The sequence below is a fragment of the Euleptes europaea genome, chromosome 5 (assembly GCF_029931775.1).
Source record: "Euleptes europaea isolate rEulEur1 chromosome 5, rEulEur1.hap1, whole genome shotgun sequence".
Taxonomy (NCBI): Eukaryota; Metazoa; Chordata; class Lepidosauria; order Squamata; family Sphaerodactylidae; genus Euleptes; species Euleptes europaea.
The window spans coordinates 63,133,826-63,161,453 of record NC_079316.1 but is presented as its reverse complement, the minus strand read 5'-3'; the positions used below and the strand labels follow the sequence as shown (position 1 = coordinate 63,161,453).

General features: G+C 40.8%; 1 protein-coding gene across 1 annotated transcript in view; it reads right to left on the bottom strand.

The window, feature by feature from the left end:
- Positions 1 to 27,628, bottom strand: part of ATRNL1 (attractin like 1) — a 645,181-nt gene that overhangs the window by 530,416 nt on the left and 87,137 nt on the right. Inside the window, exons 6-8 of the mRNA XM_056850671.1 lie at positions 22,930 to 23,104; positions 18,174 to 18,261; positions 5,263 to 5,518 (exon numbers count right to left, since the gene is read on the bottom strand). Of these exons, the coding sequence (XP_056706649.1) occupies positions 5,263 to 5,518; positions 18,174 to 18,261; positions 22,930 to 23,104 (519 nt within the window). The remainder of the gene's footprint in view (positions 1 to 5,262; positions 5,519 to 18,173; positions 18,262 to 22,929; positions 23,105 to 27,628) is intronic.

The window sequence follows — 27,628 nt, the reverse complement described above, 5'->3', positions numbered from 1 at the left end:
GACCGTCGCTTCCGATCCGAGGGGACTGGATCCACAGTCATGGAACCAACCAGTTCCAACGGGACTGATTGCTCACGCCCAGCTGAAGAACTCGAAGCTGGCGTCTTTGAGCACAATAAAGCCTTTTCATATAGCCAAGACTTAAGCCTATCAGCCCTGGCATTTCTAGCTCTGGGCGTAAATAGAAGACAAATTCGACAAGATGCCATGTTATGAGTTTCACCCAGGCAATAAACACACAGAGTGTGATCGTCCAACTTCGGCATTTTAGCGCTGCATTTCTGACACTTCTTAAAAACTGCGGTGTCAGTGGAAGACATTTTAGACTTTTAATGAAGACAAAAGGAACGTATACATCACCAAAAATCAGTGAAGAGACTAGCAAAGCTAGAAAGGTCCTTTCCCATCGGCAGCAGAGAAAGAACTGAGGGAATAGGGGGGGCGCCCTCTAGAGGGCTCCGTTTCGGCGGGAAAACGGATGCATGCACAGAGAGTGCGGCACCCCCCTATTCTAACCTTTAGAAGCAATGGAATCTTCCCGGCAGCAGGAGTGCGCAGTCCCAATGCGGGACTGCACAGAAGCCTGTAGATGAACTGTAGATGATGCAAGTTTACTACAAAAAATTTATTCAGCTTTAGTGGAAAGAAGGTGTGGAGGTGAAATGAACATGAGGATTATCCCCTTCAAAAAATGAACTACATGATTTAGACCAGATCCTGCAAACTAAAATTGTGTAAAATAAATCCATGTTTACATAATGGCATTTTGTAATAAAAAGCTTTTCTGACTTGCTTTTATAAATTCTTCATTAATATTTGATATACACAATCTATTATCACTGTAAAGAAGCACAGGAAGTTGAGATTAATCCTGAATCATAACAACTGCTAAGTGAGCAAAATACATTTTTCCCACTACACAAAGCTTAAAGCTATGAACTGAAGTTTATTAAACTGTGCTCTGGAATATATTGTTTCACAAAACCTCTACAAATAGATTTTTAACATTTTAAAGGAAGTCATAAAATGGAAACAAGTCATACACTTCAACTGCAGCCCCAGTAATAAACTGTTCAGTGAATACTGAAAATTTCATTTCAGTTCTTAAGTGAGGCAGAAGCCTTCTCTTTAATCTGCCCAGCCATATATCTTATGTACAATGAAACCTGGAATTCTTCCAGACCTTTAATACTCAGAAGGATACTTTTCATAGTGTTAACTATTAATGAACCATGCAGTGCCAAAGTATGTTATTGTAACTTTTTCTTTTTGTCTTCCTTCATTTATGTTATGTGTTGTCATAGCACAACTATACAACAGTTATTTTGTTTCAGGTTTTGTACCACAGCAGTCTGGCATACAAAGATCACTGGGGAATTGATGGCTTCAGTACTGGCTTCAGTACTGGATGTCAAGTCTCTTCAGATACAGAATTTCAGTGGGGACTAGAATAAGCTAACGTTAGACTAGTCCACTCCTTTAAAAAGAGCTATATTTGATTTAATGACATGCGAATCTCTGCAACTATATTCCATCTCTGTTTAAGGAAGGCTGGTAGAAGAAGTCTATGAGGCTGCAACAGATTCTCTATGTTGCCATTTTTCTTTGTTTCTCTTTAACAGACCTGGAGACATATTAAGTATGGACCATTCTATTGGGAATAGGGTTGCCAGCTTCCAGGTGGTGGCTGGAGACCTACTGGGATTACAACTGATCTCCAGACTACAAAGATTAGTTCCCCTGGAGAAAATGGCTGCTTTGGAAGGTGGACTCTATGGCATTATATACCACTGAAGTCCCTCCCTTTCCCAAACTCCACCCTCCTTAGGCTCCACCCCCAAAATCTCCAGGTATTTCCCAACCCGGAGCTGGCAACCCTAATTGGGAATGCTATAGGAAGCTTTATTACTTCAAAGCACTTGTTTTGGATCTGGCCATTAGTATTTCCCCCCATCTCTTCCTTTCCTCTCCTTTACATTTTATGCTCTTTACCCTTTTCTTCCCTTCCTGCTCTCACCATCCCTAATGTTTTGCCTCTCAACACCCACCTAGGTTGTCCCCCTGGGTCTCCGATTCCCTTACCTCCTGATATTGTCCCAAATCCCATTTGCTTATTTACAAAGTTCTTGCTCCCAGGCCCACCTGAGGTCCCCCCCCCAGCTAACCCCCCCCCGCTAAATTACGCTCTGCTGCTAATAATCTGTTGGTGGTCCCTGGTCCGAGGAGTGTGCGGCTGTCCTCGACCAGGGCCAGGGCGTTTTTAGCCCTGGCCCCGGTCTGGTGGAATGCTCTGCCTAATAACATCAGGGCCCTGCGGGACTTGAAAAGAGTTTCACAGGGCCTGTAAGACAGAGTTATTCCACCGGGCCTATGGTTGAGGGTGGCCGCAGGTGAGATTAAATGAGATCAGTGCTGGCCTCCCTACTCCCCACCCCCAGTTTATGATCTATTTGGGGGTGGACAGCCGAACCAATTATATACTTATGGTTGGCATTACCTGCCACAGTAAGCACGTATATACGGTGTCCATCTTTTAAATTAATTGGGCTGTTTTATGGTTTATGGTTTTATATATTTTACCGTTTTATTGTTATATTGGAAATTTTAATGTTGTAACCCGCCCTGAGACCGGCCTGGTCGGGGGAGGGAGGGCTAGAAATATGAAAACAAACAAACAAATAAACTGACAGATACTGCACAGTTTAAGATTCTAACTGCTGTTTTAGTCAACATTACAAGTTATAACATATAGAACCTGTCTATTATTTAGCAACAGGTCATACAAAGGGTAGTGGAGGCAAGTGACAGGTCTAGGCACAGGCAACCAACCCAGTTAAATAAACATGTTATGATGAATCATCTCATAAACAGAACTGCAACAGCAAGAATCTAAGAGGACTCAGTCTAGCGACCCATAAAAATCTGATTGCTGTCTTAACACAAACTTGCTTCAAAGAGGAATCACAACTAACTGACAAAGTCTGCAGGCACTGATTTAAAATCGTTAAAAGATTCCTACATATGATTTTTTAAAAATGAGATGAATACCTCAGAACAACACAAAAATAAAATTCTTCACATCCTTTTTTTATCTAGCATTAATGAACAGCTATATTTTTTCATGTTCCATTAATTAACAGCTATATTTTTTCATGTTCCAACTAAGGGATGTTCAAATGTTTATAGAATGAGAAAATGGCTTTGGATACAACAAAGCATTCTGTTGCTGAGTAATATTTTTGTTTGTACTCTTAAATAAACAAGGTGATACCGGAGAGCATCCTGCTGGATTCTAGTGAAACTGCAGAATTCAACATTTCAAGGCAATTAGAAATTTCTGTAGTAGTACAAATAATAATCCAAAACATATCCAGCAATACCCTGAAATCAAGCATGATAAATGCTAAAATTACTTTCAGACGAAAAATATCAAGAATCGAACCGTCCCTTAAGGTTACCTCACCTGTTCCTTTCAATGAATTTAGAAGCCTCTATAGCAGCACTTGACCCTTTAAGTCAGCTGCCAACTGGTAGTAGCCCAAATCCCTTTTTAAAGTGAGATTTTTATGCTTTGGCAAATTAACTTTATGCCATTAACAGTGCATTCCTAATGAGAGTTACTCCAGTCTAAGCCCATTGAAATGAATGGGCTTAGACTGGATTAACTCTCCTTAGGAATGCACTGCATGTGCTGAACATATGATATAGAAAAGATCTGGGTGCATTAGTAGTTTTTGTAGATTGAAATACCTCTACAGTTGGTGAAGCACTCATGGAAGTCAGTGTTGACAGGCAGGAGCCAAGGCAGTGTGTAAGTTTCCTCCTTATTAGCAAGGTGATGCAAAAAACTAACAAGTGCAAATCATTTCACTTCCACTTTTAGGTTTCCTAGTAGTAAGCAAATCACTATGCAAAATCTTTCCTTAGTTCATATTCCAAATTAGCAATACCTGAAACTATCTCACTGGGGAGGGGCTGTGGCTCAGTGGTAGAGCATCTGCTTGGCATGCAGAAGGTCCCAGGTTCAATCTCTGGCATCTCCTGTTAAAGGGACTAGGCAAATAGGTGATGTGAAAGACCTCTACCTGAGACCCTGGAGAGCCACTGCCGGTCTGACTTTGATGAACCAAGGGTCTGATTTAGTATAAGGCAGCTTCATGTGTTCATGTGCCAATTTACATTATTTTATTTTAGCCCAATCCTTGAGGGTTTTGGTTGTTTGTTTTCACAATCAATACCTCACATCTCCATCACTGGCATCATCAGTCACGCACGAGGGCCTCTGGGTCCCAGGAAGGCCCACAGCAGCCTGTGACCAGCCATCATGCAGCATTTCTGCTTGCTCCTCTGTCTCTTTTGTCAGGTTACTGATAGCCGCAGATGGTTTGGGCTGTAACCTGCGACACAGGGTGGGAACCTGCGACACAGTGTTGTGTAGCTCCTTCATTGTTTCCTTCTGCTCCAGAGAACACAGAAAAGCTGCTTATATGTTATTGCTCACCAGGAACTTGCATTGATGCCACCCCAATGAAGATGAAGCAAGTAGCAACAATGGCTAACATGAATAGATATTGGTACTACTTTTTTTTGTTCACCCAGATGGGTGATTAGCTGTTAGAGGCTGCCACCACCATTTGCTTACATACCCCTTTATTTCTGGAGACCACTAGCAACAGCAGCAAGCCTCCCTTTAAAAAAAGGAATCGGCTACCCAAAGAAAATAATCAAGGGACCAAACTTGTAGCAGCTGCCTTACTGCATGCCCCCTTGGCTGTTTGATGACAAGAGTCACTGCTGCCTGCTTCATGCAGGGAGAGTTGGAAGGAGAGACGCGGGCCATGGGCCAATTGAGAGCATCTTGCCTCCCTGACCCCCAAAGAAAGTTCAAGGAGTCAGCTCTGGTTATAGCGAGATTTTCCCATAAAGGGAAAGGTCATGCTGATCTCCATGGGAGTGCTATGCTGCTCTTACCTCGGACACAGAAAGGCAAAAGAGAGAAAAGAAAACTCATTCAGCCTTCATATTTTAAATCTTCCTAATAATCTGTGAACTTGCCTGTATTTGGTTCAAAGCCAAGGGAATGGGGGCAAAAACATTATTAGACTAATAAAAGGAGTTTCATTCATTTGATTATTTAGGTATCTCCCCATCTCTCGTATGCATCATGCTTATTTACATTTGTTAAAAACATTTATAGCCCACCTTTCTTTCTAAACACAAAAGCAGAAGGTACTGGATTTATAAATAAGAAAGTAAACTTACTAATATAGTACTCTTGAACACTGCTTGTGTAGCCATATATTACAGAGTAACCAAAAATCACAATCATGACAACGTCCTTGCTATCCAGCTCCACAATGTGCGCAGAATGACCTTCAACTGCATATTGCTGGCCGTGAACAAGTACTGCTGGAATTCTGGTAGTCCAGGTCTGACTGGGTATGTTGAAAATCCATAATTCATCAGTGACATTCCCAGTATTTGTTTCAATTTTGCCTCCATACATGTAAATGTCATCCTGTTGTAAAGAGACACACAAAAGTGAGTAAATATTACACAAAAAGCAGCAAATACCTGAAGCTAGATATTGCCGTCCTATACCGAATGGAAGCAACACTACAATGATTGTGCCTATTTTATATAACATTTCAACATCTAAATCAGATCCTAAACATACACAAACCGCAGAGCGGAGTTTGCCTTTTGCTACTCATCATCAGATCCATTGATTTCTAATAATTTGTCTCCTGTTTTAAGGTCTCCTGACCTTAACGCTTACCTATTCTCCCACACTGCAACCAATAGATACTCAAAGTGGCCCTCAAAACATGATACAGGACATGGAACCTCTCAGGCCTTTCCTCAACAGCTGCATGTATTCTCAACCAGTGGCCCTTCATTTCTTGCCTTAAAACCACCACCTCATAGGCTTGCAAATGGGCTTTATGACATGCTTTATCTGATTCATCCTGAGTCTTCCATCAACATCCCTCTAATTATCTTCCAATCTGCTTCATGTCACTCAGCTTCCTAGTAAACCAAGGAACTGATGTTGTGGTATTCTAATAGCCCTAGGCCACCCTGGTACACCCAGCAAGGTGTTCAGAACTGGAGCTAGTGTGCAAGGATGAAACACTGCTGTCTGGCCAAGGGGTCACTTGGCATCCATCTTGTTTGTGCCATGCTACAGAAACCAACTGGGCAAGTCCAGGCTTGTTTACCACATTTCCCCTTGGGAGAACATCTGGTGTTCCTTGCAGACAAGGGGACAAAAGACACACTTCTTCAGCATTTCTTTAATCTTCCTGCAGCAGACAAGACACAACTTGCTAAATCTCCTCAGGAACAGAACTCCGTTCAGAGAATCAGGATGGACACGCATAATCTCATCAAGTAGCTAGCCAACCCCCTTCTGGATGCACACCTTAACGTGGTGAGGGGGTTTGTGAGTGTCAGGGAAGCTGAGAGCAATACCGTAAGGGGTTTAGACTCTATCAAGAGAATAAACTCCTAGCAGAGTCACTCAAGACGGAATGGTCACAGCTGAGACACCAGACGAAGATGCATCCACCCCCTTAAGGGATCAATGGCCACATCCGCAGAAGAGAACAGGCAGTTCCAATGGGGATGGGGGTAGAGGAATCCCTGAAGGTTAGCTACTGGGCAGCAGCAGTAGTGGAAGGTGACACTGGCGGAAGATCTTTCGTAGACAACGGCAGTGCCACTACGGCTAACTCTGGTTAGTACTGCGCAGAAGAAGGCACTGGTAAACCACTTCTGACCAACCTTTACCTTGAAAACCCTATGATGAGACAAACCAAAATGAAAAAAGATATAGTGCTGGAAGATGGGACCCCCAGGTCGGATGGCACTCAATCTGCTACTGGGGTAGAGCAGAGGACAAGTACGAGTAGCGCTGTTCTTAATGATGCGATTGGACTAAAGCCGAAAGGACGTTCAGTGGTTGACATGAATAGATGCAAAAGGAAAGTCCGAAGCTGTTCGACGCATAAAATAGGAACATGGAATGTGAGAAGCATGAATCAGGGTAAGCTTGAAATTGTTAAACAAGAAATGGAACGTATGGACATTTCAGTCCTGGGAATAAGTGAATTAAAGTGGACTGGATTAGGACATTTTCAATCAGAAAATTACAAAGTGTTTTATTCAGGGAATGACAAAAAGAGAAGAAACGGAGTTGCTTTAATAGTGAGGCAAGATGTAGCAAAGGCAGTCAGGAGCTATAATGCAAAGTCTGACCGAATAATATCAATCAGACTTCAGGGAAAGCCTATCGACATAAGCATCCTTCAAGTTTATGCCCCAACTACAGATGCTGATGAGGAAGAAATTGAAAGTTTTTATACCAGTGTTCAGGAAGAAATTGATCACACACCTAAACAAGATATGCTGATAATCATAGGTGATTGGAACGCAAAAGTAGGAAACAAAGCAGAATCAAATGTTGGCAGATTTGGGCTAGGAGCATGGAATGAAGCAGGAGAACGCCTCGTAGAATTCTGTGAAGACAACTATCTGTTCATTGCAAACACATGTTTCAGGCAACCAAATAGACGATTGTATACATGGACATCACCAGACGGCCAGTATAGAAATCAAATAGATTATATAATTGGAAGCAGAAAATGGAGAAGCTCTATTCTCTCGGCCAAAACAAGACCAGGAGCCAACTGCGGTACAGATCATGAATTGCTAATATCAAAAATAAAGATAAAGCTTAAGAAAAACACCAAAACATTCATAGCACCAAAATACAATCTAAGCAATATTCCGGAAGAGTTTAAAGACCATGTGAATGTAAACCTGAGGAACTATGGGTGGAAGCTAGAGATATTATCAAGGAAGAATGTGCAAAGACTATTCCTGTAGCCAAAAGAAAAGAAAAACCTCGATGGATGTCTGAGGAAACTCTTAAAATTGCCAGAGATAGACGAGAAGCAAAAGTAGAAGGTGACAGAAATAGAATCAAAAGTCTAAGTGCAACGTTCCAGCGACTAACACGTAGAGACAAAGAGACCTATTATAATAGCCAGTGTAAAAAAATAGAAGAGAACAACAAAAAAGGAAGAACAAGAGATCTGTTCCACAAGATCCAAGAAATCAAAGGGAAATTTAAAGCACGGTTAGGCATGCTGAAAGATCAGCATGGAAATACATTAACTGAACAGGACAAAATAAAGAAAAGGTGGGAACAATACACTGAAGAACTATACAGAAGAGATGAAAGGATAAAAGATTCTTTCCAAGAAGAATCTTTTGAAGAAGAACCTACAGTTTTAGAAAGTGAAGTGAAAGCTGCATTGAGAGCAATCGGGAGAAACAAATCACCAGGTGCAGATGGGATATCAATAGAGCTATTCCAAGCCACAGAAACGGAGTCCATCAAAATCTTGACAAGAATATGCCAACAGATATGGAAAACAAAACAATGGCCCACAGACTGGAAACAATCCATTTACATTCCAATTCCCAAGAAAGGAGACATCAAAGATTGCAACAACTATCGGACCATTGCATTAATTTCTCATGCAAGTAAAGTGATGCTCAAAATCTTACAGCAAAGGCTGCTACCATATATGGAACGAGAAATGCCTGATGTTCAAGCTGGTTTCAGAAAAGGAAGAGGCACTAGAGATCATATTGCAAATATACGCTGGTTACTGGAGCGTACGAGAGAATTTCAGAAGAAAATCAGCTTGTGTTTCATAGATTACAGCAAAGCTTTTGACTGTGTGGATCATGAAAAGCTATGGCTGGTTTTAAAGGAAATGGGTGTGCCACAACATCTGATCGTTTTGATGCGCAACCTGTACTCTGGACAAGAGGCCTCAGTTAGAACAGAATATGGAGAAACGGAATGGTTTCCAATTGGCAAAGGTGTCAGACAAGGATGTATTTTATCTCCCTATCTCTTCAATCTATATGCAGAACATATAATTAGGAAAGCTGGATTAGATTTAGATGAAGGTGGAGTGAAAATTGGAGGGAGGAACATTAATAATTTGAGATATGCTGATGACACTACATTATTGGCAGAAAATAGTGAAGATTTGAAACAACTATTGCTGAAAGTTAAAAGAGAAAGTGCCAAAGCAGGACTACAGCTGAACATCAAGAAAACAAAAGTAATGACTACAGGAGAATTACACAACTTTAAGGTTGACAATGAGGAAATTGAAATTGTTCAAGACTTTCTATTCCTTGGCTCCACCATCAACCAAAAGGGAGACTGCAGCCAAGAAATTAGAAGGAGATTGAGACTGGGAAGGGCAGCCATGAAGGAGCTAGAAAATATTTTGAAGTGTAAGGATGTGACTCTGGCCACCAAGACTAGATTAATTCATGCCATCATATTCCCTATTATTATGTATGGGTGTGAAAGCTGGACAGTGAAGAAAGCTGATAGGAAGAAAATAGATTCCTTTGAAATTTGGTGTTGGAGGAGAGTGTTACGGATTCCGTGGACTGCCAAAAAAACAAATCAGTGGGTTATAGATCAAATCAAGCCTGAACTGACCCTAGAAGCTAAAATGACTAAACTGAGGCTGTCGTATTTTGGTCACGTCATGAGACGACAAGAGTCACTGGAAAAGACCGTCATGTTAGGAAAAGTAGAGGGCAGCAGGAAAAGAGGAAGACCCAACAAGAGATGGATTGACTCAATAAAGGAAGCCACAGCCTTCAATTTGCAAGATCTGAGCAAGGCTGTCAAAGATAGGACATTTTGGAGGACTTTCATTCTTAGGGTCGCCATGAGTCGGAAGCGACTTGACGGCACTTAACACTTAACACAGCTAGCCAAGCCCCCTGACTCACCTTGCCAGGCAGATTCTCAAGGCTCACCTTCATTTCCAGTTCTATAGCTCTGCTCTGAGGTACTTAGCCACAAGCACCTAGGTATTGTTTCTGATCTCCCTCATCGCCTGGCTATGCTCCTTCCAACTCCTAATCCAATCTAGAGCAGCCAAACCTTTGTCCACTGGCAATGACAAACCATTTCCAGACATTGCCAGGTGCAGTGAGGCCAACCCTCCAACTCCTTCCCTGGATATAAATATATCCCCATTCGCCATAGCAAACTGCTGGGGTTTTCCCCTTGGATCCAGAACATGACCCCTGCACTTGCATGCAGTTCCTCTTTTCTTTCCCTTCTTGCAGCTGCCTCTCTGGACCTCACTCCCTGAATCAGGTAAATATAATTTCCCCCTGGGGACCTCTAATCCTTGTGTCTACCCCCTCATACCTTTATTTTCCTAGTTCTTGTATGCATCAGGTTGTGTATGTGTCTTGTTGTGTGTGTGTTTAAAAAGTTATTTTATACAATAAAAAACAATTGTTAAGACAAATCTCTTTATTAAGAGTTTTCCACTGGGATTTGACCTCTGTATACAAAGGGTAAAAGGTCCTGGTTACCTCTGCCTCTTGCAAAATATAGTCTTCTCAGCTAATTCCCCAACCAAAAATGAAGACAATCTAACTTGGGTAACATTGGGGGCCTCACGGAACATGGAAGAGGAAACCAAGGAGAAACTCTGTTTATGGCCCCAAACATCCCATCTTTCCATGCAGTTCAAGGGCCCCCACAGAGTCACCACAGAATTTCTTTGGCAGTTCATGATATCCATACTCCTAGGGTTTTATTTCCTATTTAAGCTTTTCCCTCTTTTATGAGGTCAAGCATCCTAATAAATTCTACCTAAACACATATAAATCAAAATGCTTGAGACACTAAGGTTACCCTTCAGTTAAAGTATTTCCCCATGAACAGCATGGGGAACCTGAGAGCAGAAATAACTTCTGCTTGATACAGCTCTCAATGCTAACTCACAAATGTCTTTTAAAGTGTGGGGAGAAAGTTTGGCACTAAGAACTGTGGGAAATAAGAAATAAAGAACAACTCGGTTATATTAGGAGCCAAGAATAACAGGGTTTTTTTTTTTAAAAAAAATGGAGACTCCATATTGTTTTAGACTTCTTTTCAATCTGCCATTTTGCTTTCATAAATAAAGCCCACAGAAACTGTTGTCCTGGAGTAGTTCTTTTTTTAGCAGCATCGGATACCCTGCTCATGCGCTACACAGGTGGTGATGTTTGTAACATTGGGCTGTTTTTAACTCTGCAACAATACTCCTCTTCAGCATGGTTTTGTTGACATAATTAAAATTATCCCATATTATTAAGGAACTGATTAACATAAATGCGGTCTGCATTCTTGGCAGTAAACATGCTTCTGGCTTAGTGGGTGAAACAGGCTTTTATTGTTGTTTTTAAATAATGACTTATTTGGCTCAAGACAGATAAAAACAACACAAATAAAAGAATTTGCTCCATGAGAAGCATCTTATACAGATGCTATTTTTTTCTTGTACGTACTGTTTCAGAAAGGCCTCAACAGTGAAATAAGGGGAAGCTATGATATTGCAAAAGAATAGCTATAAAAGACAACAAATAATGTTATGGCACCTTGGTCTAACAGTATGAATAATCATTCATCAGGTGCATGAAATGGGCAGAGAAATTACTGGACAACCGTACACATATAGTACAGCAGACAGTTAGAGAAAGATATATTATAAAAGGTGAAACCAAAAGATAAACAAAAAAGTAACCTGACGGCAGAGATAAAAACATGAATCAATCAACTGACATCAGTATCATCCAATCAGCTTGTCACAAGCAGACAGGAGGCTGCCTATTTTTCCACTCAGAGAAGAGCTTCTGTACAGCATGAGAGGTGTTCCAACTTCAGAAGAACTAGGTCTTCATTAAGGTCAGTGGTTATGAATAGTTTCTAGCCAGCTTGTAAGGTGAGAAAAAGGTGAATGCAGAAGTATATTTTGCACCATTCTCTGTATTGCTTGCTGGAATAGTGGTAAGGAAAGCTAGGTTGCATCTTTCCTTGTTAAGACAAGATGTAAATCATTTCTATGGTGCACACCAATACAACATGAAAACTCACTGAGGCTATTAAACACAAAATTAGTTGTTTTTAGCATAAACATAAGAGATGTTTACCTACGGGAAGTTTTTTGGAGGGGAGCAATTTTCTTGGGTTACAAAAAGAAACTCTAAATTTAGGAAAGGCTAATAACGGTCATCCCTAGAAATGGAAAACCAGAATGTTTTCTCCTATTTTACCTGATCAGATAAGGATGCCTGTAGAAACAAAGCCTATGAAACAAATGAATTCATCTGTTAGGACAGAGTCAGTTGATTTCGTAGTGCATTACTGGATGTTTGAGTAAAAATAGAAAAGGGTCATTAAGGACATCCTGTTCTTATGCCTTACACCTTTGATAGTAAGGAGAGGTTAGCAAGAGTTATGTTAACTGACTGGCAAGATAAAGCCTGTTCAATATCCTGACAAGCCTGTGTGCATAGAAAGTTAATGGCTATGCCTGAAACAAAGGCATGCCATCGTACTCTGCTTGGAAGAATCAATTTGTTCTGTTCATATATCTTCATTTCATTCTTGTCAGATGTGGTTGAAACAAAACATTCTATAAGTCTGATAGTGTTTCCATATTCTACGAAGTTATACAGCGAGAAGATGGGTCTGATTATTTTCTGTGACTACCAAGATTTATATGGAAAAAGAACCCTGAAACATGGGTTAAGCACTTTGGACCATTGATTTCAGGAGTCTCATGTAAGTATGATTAGAATACACTCAAGTATCTAAATTTTTAGAGTAACAAAAACAACAACAGTGGCCACTCCTGCCAAATATTTCCTTTTTCTTGCTCTTGTGGTAGTGTAGATGAGCCACAAATTTTATCTGCATCACAGAAGAGGATGAGAGGACCAAATGACTGACAAAAATTCATTGTTGCTGGAAGGCCTGGAAAATTGTCACCCAGTTCAACCCAGCAGCAAACGGAGCAGGCTCAGAATAAACTATTAGCATCTATATTGTAAAGATGAGTTTGGAAAAGGGAAGGGTTGGGGATGAGTTCTCATCTTTCTCTACTGTCTCAGAAAAAAGCTCGATGGACACTTAGAGCAGGGGTGTCGAACTCAATTGTTACGAGGGCAGGATCTGACATCAATGTCACTTGGTCGGGCCAGGCCATGCCTCGCCAGCCCAGATTGAGAGTGAGGTGTGTGTGGCTGCCTCAGCTGGCTCACGGGCTGAATAAGAGATCTCAAGGGGGCGGATTTGGCCCACAGGCCTTATGTTTGACACCCCTGACTTAGAGTTTTCCAAAAGTCATCAATAGGACTGGCTCATTCATGAGACAAGGAGAGGTGGTTGTCTCAGGTAACAGATTTTGGAGAGTGGCAACCACACTTCCACATGCTGTTCCCACCCTTGCTCCTATCTCCTACCCACTAGCTGGAGGTGCTCATATTCCTCATCTCTCTCCCTTCCCCAAGCCTTCCTAAAACTGCACAGCAACCCACAGATACACAACATGCCACCCCAAGCTCTCAGGAGATTCCTTCCACTTGGAAAAGTTCAGGCATCGTTTGGGTTGCCCTGGCACAGTTTCCAGGGCAACCCAAATGATGGCCGAACTTTCACAAACAGAATAAATCTTTTAAGTGTTCAGGAAAGCTCAATAGAGTATACATGGCTTGTTGCACTGGTTTTAGACAGGCTTAGGGAAGAAGAAATTAGGAGCATAAGTGTCTCAGTCACCCTGGGTGGGGGCAGCATCAGGAAATAAAATGCCTTAAGCTTCCACTGGTTATCTGTGAAAACTCAGAATGAATGAATCAATTACAAGGTGAGCTAAGAGAAGAATCAACACCACCACATATTACAGAGACAGCCACAATTTCACCTTTCCTTAAAATGTATTATTGCCAGTTTACTGTATAAAAATCTCATCATCAATAGTTCCTGAAATATTAATTGCTTACTTTAACAGATGGCTCTATTTGAAAACATATGTAATGTCTAGGACTGCCAGCCCCCACCCCCAGCTATTGTCCCCTGCTGCCAATCAGCTGGATGGAGAAAAATGGTGTGAAAAATGGAGGGATGCTAGCAGTATCCTAAGTCACTGACATCACTCTCTGTGCACCTGAGAGTGGTGTCAGTGCATCACTGGTGATGCTGGGGATGCTCTGGTACTTGAGCAAAACTCTATAGTAAAACTACTGAGTTTTGTCAAATACCAGAGTGTCCCCAGAGTAATGCTGAAGTCACTTCTGGTGTACGCTGGAAGTGACACCACTGAGTAAGGGAACTGATATTGCTAGCAATGTCACCACATCACTGGATGGCCCTCCCCTGCCACCAGTATGTCCCTCCTCACCCCACCAGTTGCCGGTGGGACCTGGCAACCCTAGTAATGCCAAACATTACTTTACCCAATATAGCCCTAATGCTACCATTGTGGCATAACTGTGAGCCATAGCCCTGATAGACAGAGGGAGAAGAGAATTAAATTTTCCTTCATCTCACCTCATCTGTGGTACTGGCTCGTCTCAAAGTGAAATCTGCCACTACCATGATGAAAGAGGCAAAGCCAAGCCCAGTGACAGTGTTTTCACTTAGAATCTGTCTCTTCTTTTCTCTCCACTCCCTCATCAGATATTCAGCTCTTCCAGCCTTCTCACCACCTCTGATTGTTTCCTAATGAATTTTCCAATCCTCAGTGTCTCGTAGGGATGCTGCAAATTTCTCAGCAAATCTGTTTGGCAGACAAATTTACCTTGTTGGACTCATGATCAGACTATGAGCTGATAAAAGATATATTCAAATTGCACTGAGCAATTCAAACAGCTGATGAACAAGTTTGTGGCTGCCTTTTGGTCAGAAGCTGACTCCCAGCTGATCAAGGAATCAACTGGGAATTGGGTTCTTATCCACCCTGCCCCCTCAACAAAATAGCTGCACAGTGAAGTTGCAAACGGGAGCTGCTCCCTTCCCTACAAGACAGGTGGAGACAGATGCAATGTTTTAGTCCCTGCATCTCAAACAGGAAAGAAAGAGCTCTTTCTCCTCTTTATTCTCTAAACTAGCCTGAGACAGAAGCCATGCTTTTAATATCTGCAAAGTTTGCAGGATACGAGATTAGAAGAACCCAACTTCCAGCTGATCAGCTGGGAGCAGGCTCTGTACCCAAAAAAATCTTTGCTGGGTACAGGGTGAAATTTCTCCAGCAGGATATCAGAAGCCAACTCCAAGCAGGCTGTTCATTATCTGGGAGTCTGCTTTTGATGGCAGTAAGTAGCCTGTTCCTGCACATTCCCATTGACTAACTAGCAGACTGATCACCTCTGGCGAACAGAAGTGAACCAAAGTGTTTGAAGCATCCTTAGTCTCTCTGCTTCGTTATATAGTCCCCCCTATAGGATTGTTACTCAGTCACAATCCAATTTCAGGTTTCCTCACAAAAGTGTGCTGTCTTGAACACTTTTGACCGGCATCTTCACAGAATGAACTTTCCACAATGCAACAACTTTCAATTGACCACAGGTCTTGCCACTGACCTCAAATCACTTTGTGTATCTTAGTATAGATGGCAAAACCACATATTAGCCAATGTCCGCTATAATTCCTACATTAACAATTTATTAAAACATTATTGTAAAGATACAACAATGTATTAAACCTGTCATTCCTATTATTTTAAGCATACTTCTACCCTTGCCCACGCTCAACCTCTAACAGAGCATATTTACCAGTAATTCAAGAACAAATTGAAATCTTTTATAACAGACATAGCTATTGTTTTAATATGCTGTTTGCTTCCTTTTGCCTATTGTTATATAACTAATTTAAATTTGTGAAAATGATATTGTGCTAACAGCCTCCTAAGAAATAATCCCACTTCTCTATGACTTGTGTTCCTTCAACAATAGCTAAGGTTTAGAAATAACAGCAAGACTTTTGCAGAATGTCAGTAATGCTCAGAATCATTGTGCAGAAATTCCACAGAGACACCAAATTAATACATGGAGACAAAATTATCAATTAGATAATTTTCTCTTCGTTCCACTGTGTTCAGTAGACCATGTGTTGATGAATAGTAGATGACTGAAAGTAAATACCCTGAATCTCAAGCAAGTCTCATTGAAATAAATGTTCAAACAATGTGTCACTTAAGAACATCAGTTATTCTTGCATATTGTTATAACCTCAGCCAAAGTAATGCAATTAAAGATCTGCAGGCTGGAACAAGTTGAAAAAAGTTTATAAATAATTATCTCATTTATCCTCCTAAGGGTCTTGTGATTATTCTTCCTATTCTTTGGAATGCCTGTTTGATTTTGAATGTAAGACCAAGTTTAGCTCTCAGCCCAATGAACAAAGATACCCTTTAAAATACACTGCACTGCTAAACAAAATTTCTTATATTTAAGCATGCTCTTCCCCTTTAAGGAAACAAAGTAAATTATCTTCAAGTTAAAAACTTTGGTTCAGACATCTTAAACACAAGAACAAGGTGCAGTACACTTTGTTTTCACAAACCAAGTGAAGTTCAAAGCAAATATATTAGAGGTACTCCTCAGCTTCTTTAATATTTTTATAAAATCAATTATTCAGTTCTGTTCATATGGAAGAAAGCCCGATGAACTCAACTGGGCTTGTTCCCAAATAAACATCTATGGGATTGCAAATTGTAAACCTACCTACTTGTAAGTCCCACTGAATATCAATGGGAAATTCAAAGTAAAACATAATTAGAACTAGGGTTTAGGCACTTAGAAAAATAGCTCTCATCATTTATTATTCTGGGGTAACAGCACAACATTGACCAAAGATGTTTTCTGAAATGAAATTGATATGCATAAAATATTATATTCTCTAGTCATTTAAACAGCTTCACCTTGAAATCTATGCCAAGCTTCTCATCTTTCACTACAATCTATAGTTAGATCGGAAAGCCAAAGAAAATGCAAATTAAAAATTGTATAGCTATAAATATATTCAAAATCAAATACTGACCAAATATTTCATAATCCATGTTTGTTTTTTAGTAATTTGATTTAGGGGCCTGATCTACCACAAAATTTTAGGAAAAATTCAGTATTTCAGTAAAGATAGAATATGATATAGTGCTCAGCTACATTGTACATAGAATCCCCAGCTCTGCTTATTATCTACAACTTAAGCCAAATAGGAAGCTCTTATAATATATAAAATATGTATATCTTGTACTTTGGGGCATTTAAAAATCGAATTTATTGTTATTATTGTTGTTGTTGTTATTAAGCAAAAATGGCAATAATATATTTTGGCTCCTTACTTATTTTCTGCACAGAATGGTGCCAAGAGGTACTGAGCCCCACCATCATCCCTCCATGCTAGGGTTCATTGGAATGCTGCCCAGCACCAAGGGAGTGCCCTCCCCATGCCCCTCTGCCTGCACAGCCATAGAATGCCATACTTAGAAAGAACAAATTTGATGCACAAATCATCAAACTATTTTGACTGATCTGAGAGATTACAATGAGAAAGAAAAAGATGTTACATAACTGAATTAGGTACAATATTTTCAAAGCTACCAATGATATGAGCAGTGTGACCAAAGATGAACATTTCAAATCTCATTTATTTCAATGGGAGCATTAAGGTTATCATCTCTATTAACTCTGACATCACTGATCACCTGTTCAGGGGGAAGCAATCTCTACATTCAGTTTTCATCTCAAGCCAAACAGGTGATCGGCACTGTCAGAGTGTATAATACTGACCCATGTGTTCTGAACTATACATAGGATACTGAAGCATCGTATACATATCACTAGGTACTGAACATGATTCTGTACGAGTAACTGGAAATCCATAATGGTGATTCATGCATAGAAACATGTTTCCATGCATGGATAGAGAACCTTGCAGGATAGGATGTTGACAATTCTTTAGACACTACAAGAAAGAAACAGAGGGAGAAAAATCTATTTTCAGAAATCAGATTAAAGTACCTTTGATATATCAAACAACTATAGTTGCACGGTAACTTTTTGGCACAATATTACTACATATTGGAACAAAAGATTTTTTCATCTCAAAATTCTGAAGTATAGATTGAAAACTGAGTTACTGTGGGAACAGCAATTGCAATGTAAACCAAATTAGAAGCATAATTATCCATAAAACTTCATGGTTCAGTTTTGACAGTGTAGCCATGTCATCATCTCAGTACAGTAAATACTTGGCACAGATTTTTGATGCTATCCTAAATGATCCAAACCTGATATAATGCAATAGTATGTCCATATCTCTGAAGAGGTCCTTTCAATACAGGTACTACATTCCATATGCTGCTTTCCAAGTTATAACTGAAAGGTTAAAAAAAAGATGTTAGTAAGAAAAAAAAGAAATCATAAGAAACCACAAGGTGCTGCACTATGCTCATGGAGTCACATGCATCTACGTGGCTTCAACATATTGAGAGCAAAATTATATCTATTGGCTTTAACCTCGACTCCTTGCTTATGCTTACTGAGGCAGAAGCTTTTCAAAGGATAAAATGCAGACTCTTAGATATAGGACTTCAAGACCTAAACAGTGCTGCTAATAAAACATGTTCCCCATCAAATTTAGGGGTACCTTTTGATGTTTATCAGCCCTCCCCATACTTATCTCACCTGTCTGATCCTTCTCAACGAAGAGCCATTTCTCTGGCCAGATTTAATGTTTTGCCATCTGCACTACTAGAAGGCAGATTTCAGAAAATTCCTCTGTCTGACAGGCTTTGCCCTTGTGGCAACTAGGGCTGTCGATTCGGTTCGTTCCGAACCAAAAAACCACCGAATTTCCCCCGATTCGGCGGTTTCCAGTTCAGGACGAACCAAATTCAAAAACAGAGGGAAACGAGGGGAGCCGAATTCCCCGACTTCGGGGTGTTCTGAAATAAATTCGGCAAATTCAGGGTTCGGCTCCCCCCCACGTGCGCCTTCAGGGAAGCCCCCAGAAGGCGCGCGGGCGGGCGAATTTTCCCCAGAACTCCGGATCTCGCCCGAATTTCGGGTATCTGAAGCGGGGGAGTTCGGATTTCGACACGGCCCGAATTTAAAAGGGCCGAATTTTGCCGAAGCCGAACCATACCAAATTTTTTTTCAACAGCCCTAGTGGCAATAATTGAATTGAAATGGTTGCTCATGTCTTATTTTATTGTAGTTTCTACACAGAATCTCGCAACGAGCTTTTTAGCCCCCTGTTGGTTAATAGACAGAAAATCTCAGATTCTTTTAACGTTTCCTATTTATTGAACAATCGTTTGCCCCATATATTGGAGACGGTGGCAGTTTTTAAAGTTTGTTTTACAAGCCCGCCAAACTGTTAATTAGATGGCAATATCAACAAACAGCGCTATTTGATGTAACTGTCTTTTAACTATGCCATAAAGGGCACTTTTTAATATCTCCATTCCTTTTGTACCCCTTGTGTATTATGTTTTTATGCCAATAAAGGAATGATAATGATGAAGGTGCTGCACATTATGTAAATTTTGCGTTCATTTCTATAATGAAATCTATTTATTGATTTTGCCAGGCCCTTTCTTACAAAAAGTTCCAAATCTGCACAAGTTTATTCTTTTAAATCACTTAAACTCCTATTTAAGGCCCTCTGTTAGTTGGCAAGTGTTCCCCTAAACCTTTGAGCATATATTTCAAATGAATATAATGTATCATGAATTGTTCTTAATGCCAAAGTGAGCTGACAATAACCACAGATGTTTCACTAGAGAGGCAAATCCTTAGACTTGTAAAAAAAAAGGACATAAATATAATAAGTGTAATAAAGTATTCTAATTCATTGAAAGTAGACAGGGCTTTCACATCTACAAAGAGGGTTGGAGCTCATGGTTCATAGTTGCAGGGTGTGCAGATCTTTCCCATGTTCCCTTTCTCGCAGAAGGGCCAGCATTACCTGTGTCTTGTCTGGTTTTAGCTTCAGTTTGTTTTGCCTTATCCACCTGATCACAGCCTCAAAGCACCAGTTCAGAATTGAGTCGGATGCATATGGAGGCTTGGATAATGAAATACAGAGCTGGGTGTCATCTGCATATTGGTGATACCCAATCCCAAAGCTCAGGACAATTTCATTCAATGGCCTCATTTATTTATTAATTTCTTTAAGAGCATGGGTAACAGAATAGAACCTTTTGGTTTCCCACAAGATAAATTCCACCCAGTTGATTCTGCACCTCCACTGGAGACTCTCGGTGTCCAGTAATACAAAAAACAGTGAAACCACCAAAGGGCTACACCCGTAACACCAACTCCATATTCAAGCCAATGGATAAGAATGGAGTGGTCAATCGTATCAAAGGCCACTGAGAGGTCCAACAGTATCAGCAGGGAAGGCTATCTTTTGTCCAACTTTAAATGAAGATCATCCCCCAGTGCAATTAAAGCTGCCCTGACACCAACTCTGGCCTGAACCCAGATTGAAGTTGGTCAGGGGCATATGTGTCATTCAGGAAACCTTGGAGCTGCTCTGGCACTACACTACCAGGTGAGGCGATTGCAGTAAGGAGGGGGAAGGGTTAAACCGATCCTGTCTTCCTCTTCCTGGTTCTACAACCCAAGGAATAAACTTTCCTGAGGACAGAAAGAACTGCTGTGGGGAAGGGAACATGGGAAATATCTGTGATGCTCAGTACATCAGATCTCTGGAGCCAATCCGAAGTATTTTACCACCTGAATAAATAGGAATGTACTGTAACTACAAAGAGAAATTTTAAATCTTGTGAGACATTTGATCACAAGTGAGCTCAAAGTTTCATCACAAGTGAGCTCAAAGAATATTATAGGTGCAATAATGAACCACAGCTCAAGAACACAAAGTGAACAGACTGAGGTAAATAGAACTTAACAATTTTGGTATACATGGAGAATAAGATGAACAGAAGAATATTTTCAGGGCAATTCTCCTTCCAGTAAACAATGTCTTCACCTTAATTCCTAGTTCATTTGTAATTGCCAGTGTGAACACCACAAAGTTTATAATGCTATGCATCCTTATTTGCAAATAGTCCAAGGACAGCAAATGTATCAACCATGTATCAGGTTCCCAGAAAGCACTCCCCCCCATGCTTCATCTTCAGCGAACTCTATATGTGTGTGTGCATGCACACACACCCATATGCAGGTATCACTCCCAATTTCAAATGAAGAACTGGCTCCCAACTGCTTAGCTGTCCCTTCCTCTAGGCCAAGAGAAGGCTGGATTCCACACCATCAGGAACACACACACACACACACACACATACATACCAGTCATTAAGGACCAGTAAGATTATTTTGTTTTAGCCCTCACCTCAATGGCTAAATTCAATACAATGTATTCCACCAGAAATTTGCAAATCACCAACTATTTATTTTAAACTCAGAAAGGACTGTATAGTTTAATGCCAGTTTTGAAGGAACATTGTACCAGTCTCTTTTCTTTTGACTAGATTACACTGACCCATCATTTGCCCCAGAGCAACTAAAACAATACTTCATAAAGATAATCAATCAAGTTATTATCTCTCATTGGCTAACTATTATGAAGATCACACTTGCTTGGCCCTGTTCCATAAATCTATATGCTATTTTTGCTCAGTTTTGTAGTATGCCTGATTTCTGGTTGAAAATCTAATCTACTGCTCAGCCTTTAATAGAGCTTGAACTGATACCCCAATTCTGAGTTCAATAAATGCCTATTTAATGTTTAGATTATCATTAGTTCTTTTGTGATCATTGACTCCTAACTTAGACATGACCTTGATCAAGTTGTGGACTTTTCCAAGACATTCACAAATCTGAAAACATTAAAATATTCTTTGCTGTTGAATTCCCATTTTCCACTGAAATGTAACCATAACAATTTTAATCCATGATATTTTTTGTATAAAATATTTCTTCTTCTCCATGACTTGGATCCAAAAAGCTCTGAACATGTGTATGGGTACTAAGCAACTTTTCTTTCTCAGCTCCAGCCTCTTATAGTGTCTGATTATGCTTCAGAGGACATCCCCCCACCCGCCCACAATTTTCAAGAGTGGGATCTTTGTACATGTGAGGAGATGCAGGGGGAAGGGGATTCTTAATCATATCATGCACTCAGAAGATGGCGGGCTACCCCTTGCATCATGGCCCATATACATAAACCTCATCCTTGTTTCATGATCTTTCAGTACAAATTGTAAATATGAATATATAAATATTAAATGGCACGTATTTCCAAAAGTGTACCCATAATGTCAGTTCTCACTTTTGTTCTTTTCCATTTCTCACTTGCTAACTTAAAAGTTCCTACTTCATTAGAAATATTTCTAGTCCCAACATCAGTGCTTACTTGTTCTATCATACTGCACATTACCCTTCTATTTTTACCTTGAAACTGATATTTGAACCAATTCCAACATTTCATTTTACTTATATTTTACTGTCGTCCCAAAAAGCCTTTGCTTCATCATTAAAGTGATACAAGAATTACTGTACAATTTACATGCCTCCTTTGATTACTAGTAACAAATGTGAAATGCCTTTAACACAACCACCAAGTATTCCCTTCCCAAGGTGTAATTTGCTGAGTTGTTGTTGATGAACTCTGGATTGTGGGTCAACCGCAAAGAGGCCATACTGTATTGTTTATAGACTAATCTCTCCAAGGTGACTTCAAAATATTGAAGTGCTAAAAAAACTGGCATCTAACAAATTTATAGTGCAGTTCTATGCAGACTTACTCTGCTCTAACCCTACTGACTTAAATGGGCTTAGACTAAAGTAACTCTGAATAAGATCGCACTGTTGGTTTACACTACACTGCAGAAAATACCTTCATAAAATTAAGTATCAAGTAGTGAACTAAGTTGTGCCAGGAAAAAGACCTATTAAGAAAGGTTCTTTAAAGCTTTCACTGGGGAGAAGTAGGATGGCAGCAGAGGCATGCTACTTATCAGATAATAAAAACATACAAAAACAGTAATACAAAGGAAAAATAATATTGCTTACTTTAATACCATTTGGAATGTACTGTAATTAAATGCATATCCACCAATCACCCACATAAACTTTCCATGTAGAACTGCCTTATGGGAAGCCCGACCTACAGATGGGCTAAAAGGCTTCACATTGGGTAGTATCCAAAATGACTCCATGGAAGGAACATTCAAAGAACAATCAGGACCTGTTTAAAAAGAAATCACACCTGAATATCATTATATAATTTGCTAGACGAAACTGTAAATGTCACTTGAAGGTTACATCAGAAAGCAATGTACAATTTAGATATAACTTTAAAGATGCTGAAAAAAGCAACTAAATAGAGCAATTTCTATAAAAGAACGTTGAATGGGAAAATACGTCATTCATTTTCCCTGAGAAATCTTTATCGCTAAAGGAAATGGGAAAATACACCTAAAAGTCTGCCACTGCAGAAAGCTATATAATGTTCAACAAAGCTTTATAATTACCCAAATCATCATATTTTTATGAACACTAACATATGAAGCTTAAACATTTTTGTTGTTGCTGTTGTTTTGATAAAATTCAAAATTTGTGTATAAAGAGAATATGTGTTTGCATATTTGCCTTTTATTTCAAAAATATATGAACACTTTGACTGTCAAATTCTTCACCCCCTCTGACATTTCAGTATTGGTCCTAAAAGGAAAGCTAAACAACATTTGTAGAAACTATAGCTGGAAGTTACAGAATTACAGCTCATTTCCAGAATACAGAGATCAGTTCCCCTGGGGAAAATGGATGCTCTGGAGGGTAGACGCTATTTCATTGTGCCCCACTGAGATCCCTGTCCTCCCCAGGCTCCACCCCTAAATCCCCAGGAGTTTCCCAACCTGGAGTTGGCCACCCTACCCACCGGTGGCCAGGGGGAATCCGGCAACCCTATTGTGTGACTTTATACTCAAGATCATAAATTAAAGCCATTTTTCAATATGTGTACAGACTGTGGTCCATAGCATTACCACTGCTATACTCAGAACCTTCTCTTGGCATAAAGATGGAAAGGAAAGCAAAAACATTTACAGCTATCAAAACGTTAACTTAGGTAATTATTTCTTTTCCACATAAAAGACCCCTTTTCAAAATAGCCAATAAAAATCCGGTATCAGTCTGCTCGGAGGTTTGGTACTGACAGGCCAGGCAGAACGCTATCCTTGCAGCTGTTCTGCAATGCTCCAGAGGTATGCTTTTCAAAGATAATAAGACCTGAGAAACAGAATCATACAACTGTGCACAGCTATTAAAGTGCTAAACTATAGAGTACACACACATCAGGATGATTTCAGTAATGTGAACATAGATTAAAACTGGTGGCAGTATCCTTGCCATCCCCTTTCCCTAGCATCTCATTGTGACCCCACCTTTTGAATCCCTTTGTAAGGGAAGGATTTGTAAAATATGGACTTGTCAGAGATTAGAAAAAGAGACTGCTGAATTACAACTAATAATGAAGCTCAAGGCAATACATTCTCCTGGATTGAATAGGGACCTAGGATTCCTGTCTCATTACCAATGCTGATTTCTTCACGCCTACTACCCCTCTGCATATCACACCTGCTAATGTCATTTATTTGCTATTGTCATTTACATGCTATTCTCTACTTAGGGATAGATGGGACTCACATTCTAGCTGTATCTGAAGAAGTGAGCTGTGACTCTTGAAAGCTCATTCCCTGCCAAATTTTTTTGGTCTTTAAGGTGCTACTGGACTCTTGCTCTTTTCTACTGCTACAGACAGACTAATACGGCTACTCACCGTGATCTACAATTGTACTGGTTAGTTCGGCATGAGCTTCTATAAACCAAAATCTACACAAAATTCTAAAACGCACTCAAGCTTTGTGCATCAAAGGCTCTATGTGTGTGTGTATGTGTTAAGTGCCGTCAAGTCGCTTCCGACTCATGGCGACCCTATGAATAAAAGTCCTCCAAAATGTCCTATCTTTGACAGCCTTGCTCAGATCTTGCAAATTGAAAAGGCTCTATAGACAAGGTCTTTCCCTCATACAGATAAACTACCACGATCATCTGTCTATGTCCTTCTTATCTAGACTTGGCAAAATGATAGCAAACTGAGAAGAATGCTCTCTATTGACTTTAGAGATCATGATGCAACTCCATGATACAGCTTCCTAGGTATACTGAGCCAAGTTTAGAATGTCACAAGTCAATAGTATTCTAATTTTGCCCACAAGGTAGCAAAGAGACACTGCCAAAAGCACAAATGCTAGAGCACCAGTTTAATAGTGCTGTCAAGTCACAGCTAACTTATGGCAACCCAGTACGGTTTTCAAGGCAAGAGATGTTCAGAGGTGGTTTGCCATTGCCTTCATCTGCTTAAGGACCCTGGTATTTCTTGGTGGTCTCCCATCCAAGTACTAGCCGGGACCGACCATGCTTAGCTTCTGAGATCTGATGAGATAGGGTAGTCTGGGCCATCCAGGTCAGGGCACCAGTGTAATTAGCTCCTGATAATTCACCTCTGTTCAGAAGTAGATCATTCTGAATCAGGCTAAAATTTCCAAAACAGTCATCAAGGGCTTCTCGTAGAACACGTTGCAGTAGCTTAACATCGAAGTTACAAAGACATTAATAACAGTTCTCCCAATAGCAGTAGAAAAGAGCAAGAGTCCAGTAGCACCTTAAAGACTAACCAAATTTCTGGCAGCATATGAACTTTCTCCCAATATTAATTTTATAAGGAAAATCTCAACATTTAATCTACCGTATTTTTCGCTCCGTAGGACGCACCTGACCATAAGACGCACCTAGTTTTTAGAGGAGGAAAAAATCTTGTTTTCCTCCTCTAAAAACTTGTCTTATGGAGTGAATGCCGGCTGGGCGCGTGTGCGTCGCTCCATAAGACGCACTTTTTTCCTTCTCAAAAGTGAGGGGAAATGTCTGTGCGTCTTATGGAGTGAATGCCGGCTGGGCGTGTGCACGTCGGGACGGAGCGAGCCGGCGTTCCCCGCCCCGACGGCCAGCTGGGAGGCGGGCGGGACACACAGAGCCGGCTGGGGGCGTGCGTGTCCGGACAGTGCGAGCCAGCGTTCCCCCCCCCCGACGGCCGCTGGGAGGCAGGCGGGGCCGCACAGAGCCAGCTGGGCGCGTGCGCGTTGGCACGGCGCGAGCCAGTGCACGCACCCAGCCGGCTCTGTGCGGCCCTGCCCGCCTCCCAGCTGCCCGTCAGGGCGGGGAATGACGGCTCGCGCCATCCGGACGAGCACGCGCGCAGCCGGCTCTGTGCGCCCCGCCCGCCTCCCAGCTGGCCGTCGGGTCGGGAAACGCCGGCTCGCGCCATCCCGACGCGCACGCGCCCAGCTGGCATTCACTCCATAAGACGCACAGACATTTCCCCTCACTATTGAGAAGGAAAAGAGTGTGTCTTATGGAGCGAAAAATACGGTATATACTTGCAACAGTACTATTAGGGGCTGCCCTTCAAACACCAAGTAGCATATACTAAGGTTTCAAAAGCCGTTCCAGCCACAGAAAAAGATTTCATAGAAATGGAAGATTATTTAGTTCATGCATGTTTAACAAAGACCAAAACTTGTAAAAACTCAATGAACTAATTAGGGACACCATAGTGATCTGCCAGATTTGAATTCACGTGTGGGTATTGTAGCTCTGTTGGTGCAGACAAGTAACCCAGACCCTCCTTGTATTTAGTTCTCTCAGATGCAATTTCAATCAGGGGGGAAATTATTGGTGAGTGGATATACCAACTCCTGCAAAAAACTACTCCGAAAAAATGAGCTGTGTTTGAATGAATATCTTGTTGGTTTACAAAGATTGTAAACAGTAGCAAGTTTCTCTCCTACCCTGCACTGTTTCCAAAAGTCCGTTCATTGCAAAGTCCTTTCATGGTAGAGGTGAAACTGACAAGGGATCTCAAATGCTTTGACAACTTCCCCTGTGTAGTGAAGGTGCTTCTCTTAAGTCAAGTTTGTCAGTTTTATCACTCCCTTTGAGAAGCACCGTAGATTGAAAAACAGCTCACTTCAGCTTGAAGGCTTGCATGCAAGGGCTGAAAACTGCTTAGAAAATTGCATGTCAATCCCCCCTACCAGAGCAGCAGGGCCCAGGAAATTCCTTCAATGCAGATTTGAGTGGATTTTATAACATAAACTGTGATTATACTAAGATTTCAAATATATTTACAAACATATGTCTGAACCACTTATTATTGAATGGGTCAGCCTTTGACATAAAAGTAAATGCTCCTAATAGACTGATAACATACCTATCCCTCTTCTGAGCATTTATTTGAAGAAGTACAAAGTATGTCTGGTAGCTGGACAGGGCTGCCAATTCTGGGTTGGGAAATTCCTGGAGATTTGGGGGGGGGTAGAGTCTGGGGAGGACAATGTTTGGGGAGAGGAGGGCTATAATGCCATAGAGTCTACCCTCCGAACAGCCACTTTTTCCAGAGGATCTGATATCTCTATTCTGGCGATCAAATATAATTCTGGGAGATATCCAGGCCTCACCTGGGGGTTGGCAATCCTATAGGTGACAAACCTCTACCATCTTATCTCAACCCCTGCACCAGAGTAGACCTTGCTAGGAGTCAACTGGGACCAAGAGGGACTGTTTTGGAGTTTCTGGGAAAGGATGCTGAGTGACATGCTGCCCCTACTGGGTGTTTCCCTATGTTTTAACATGTATGGAGGTGCAAACTGAA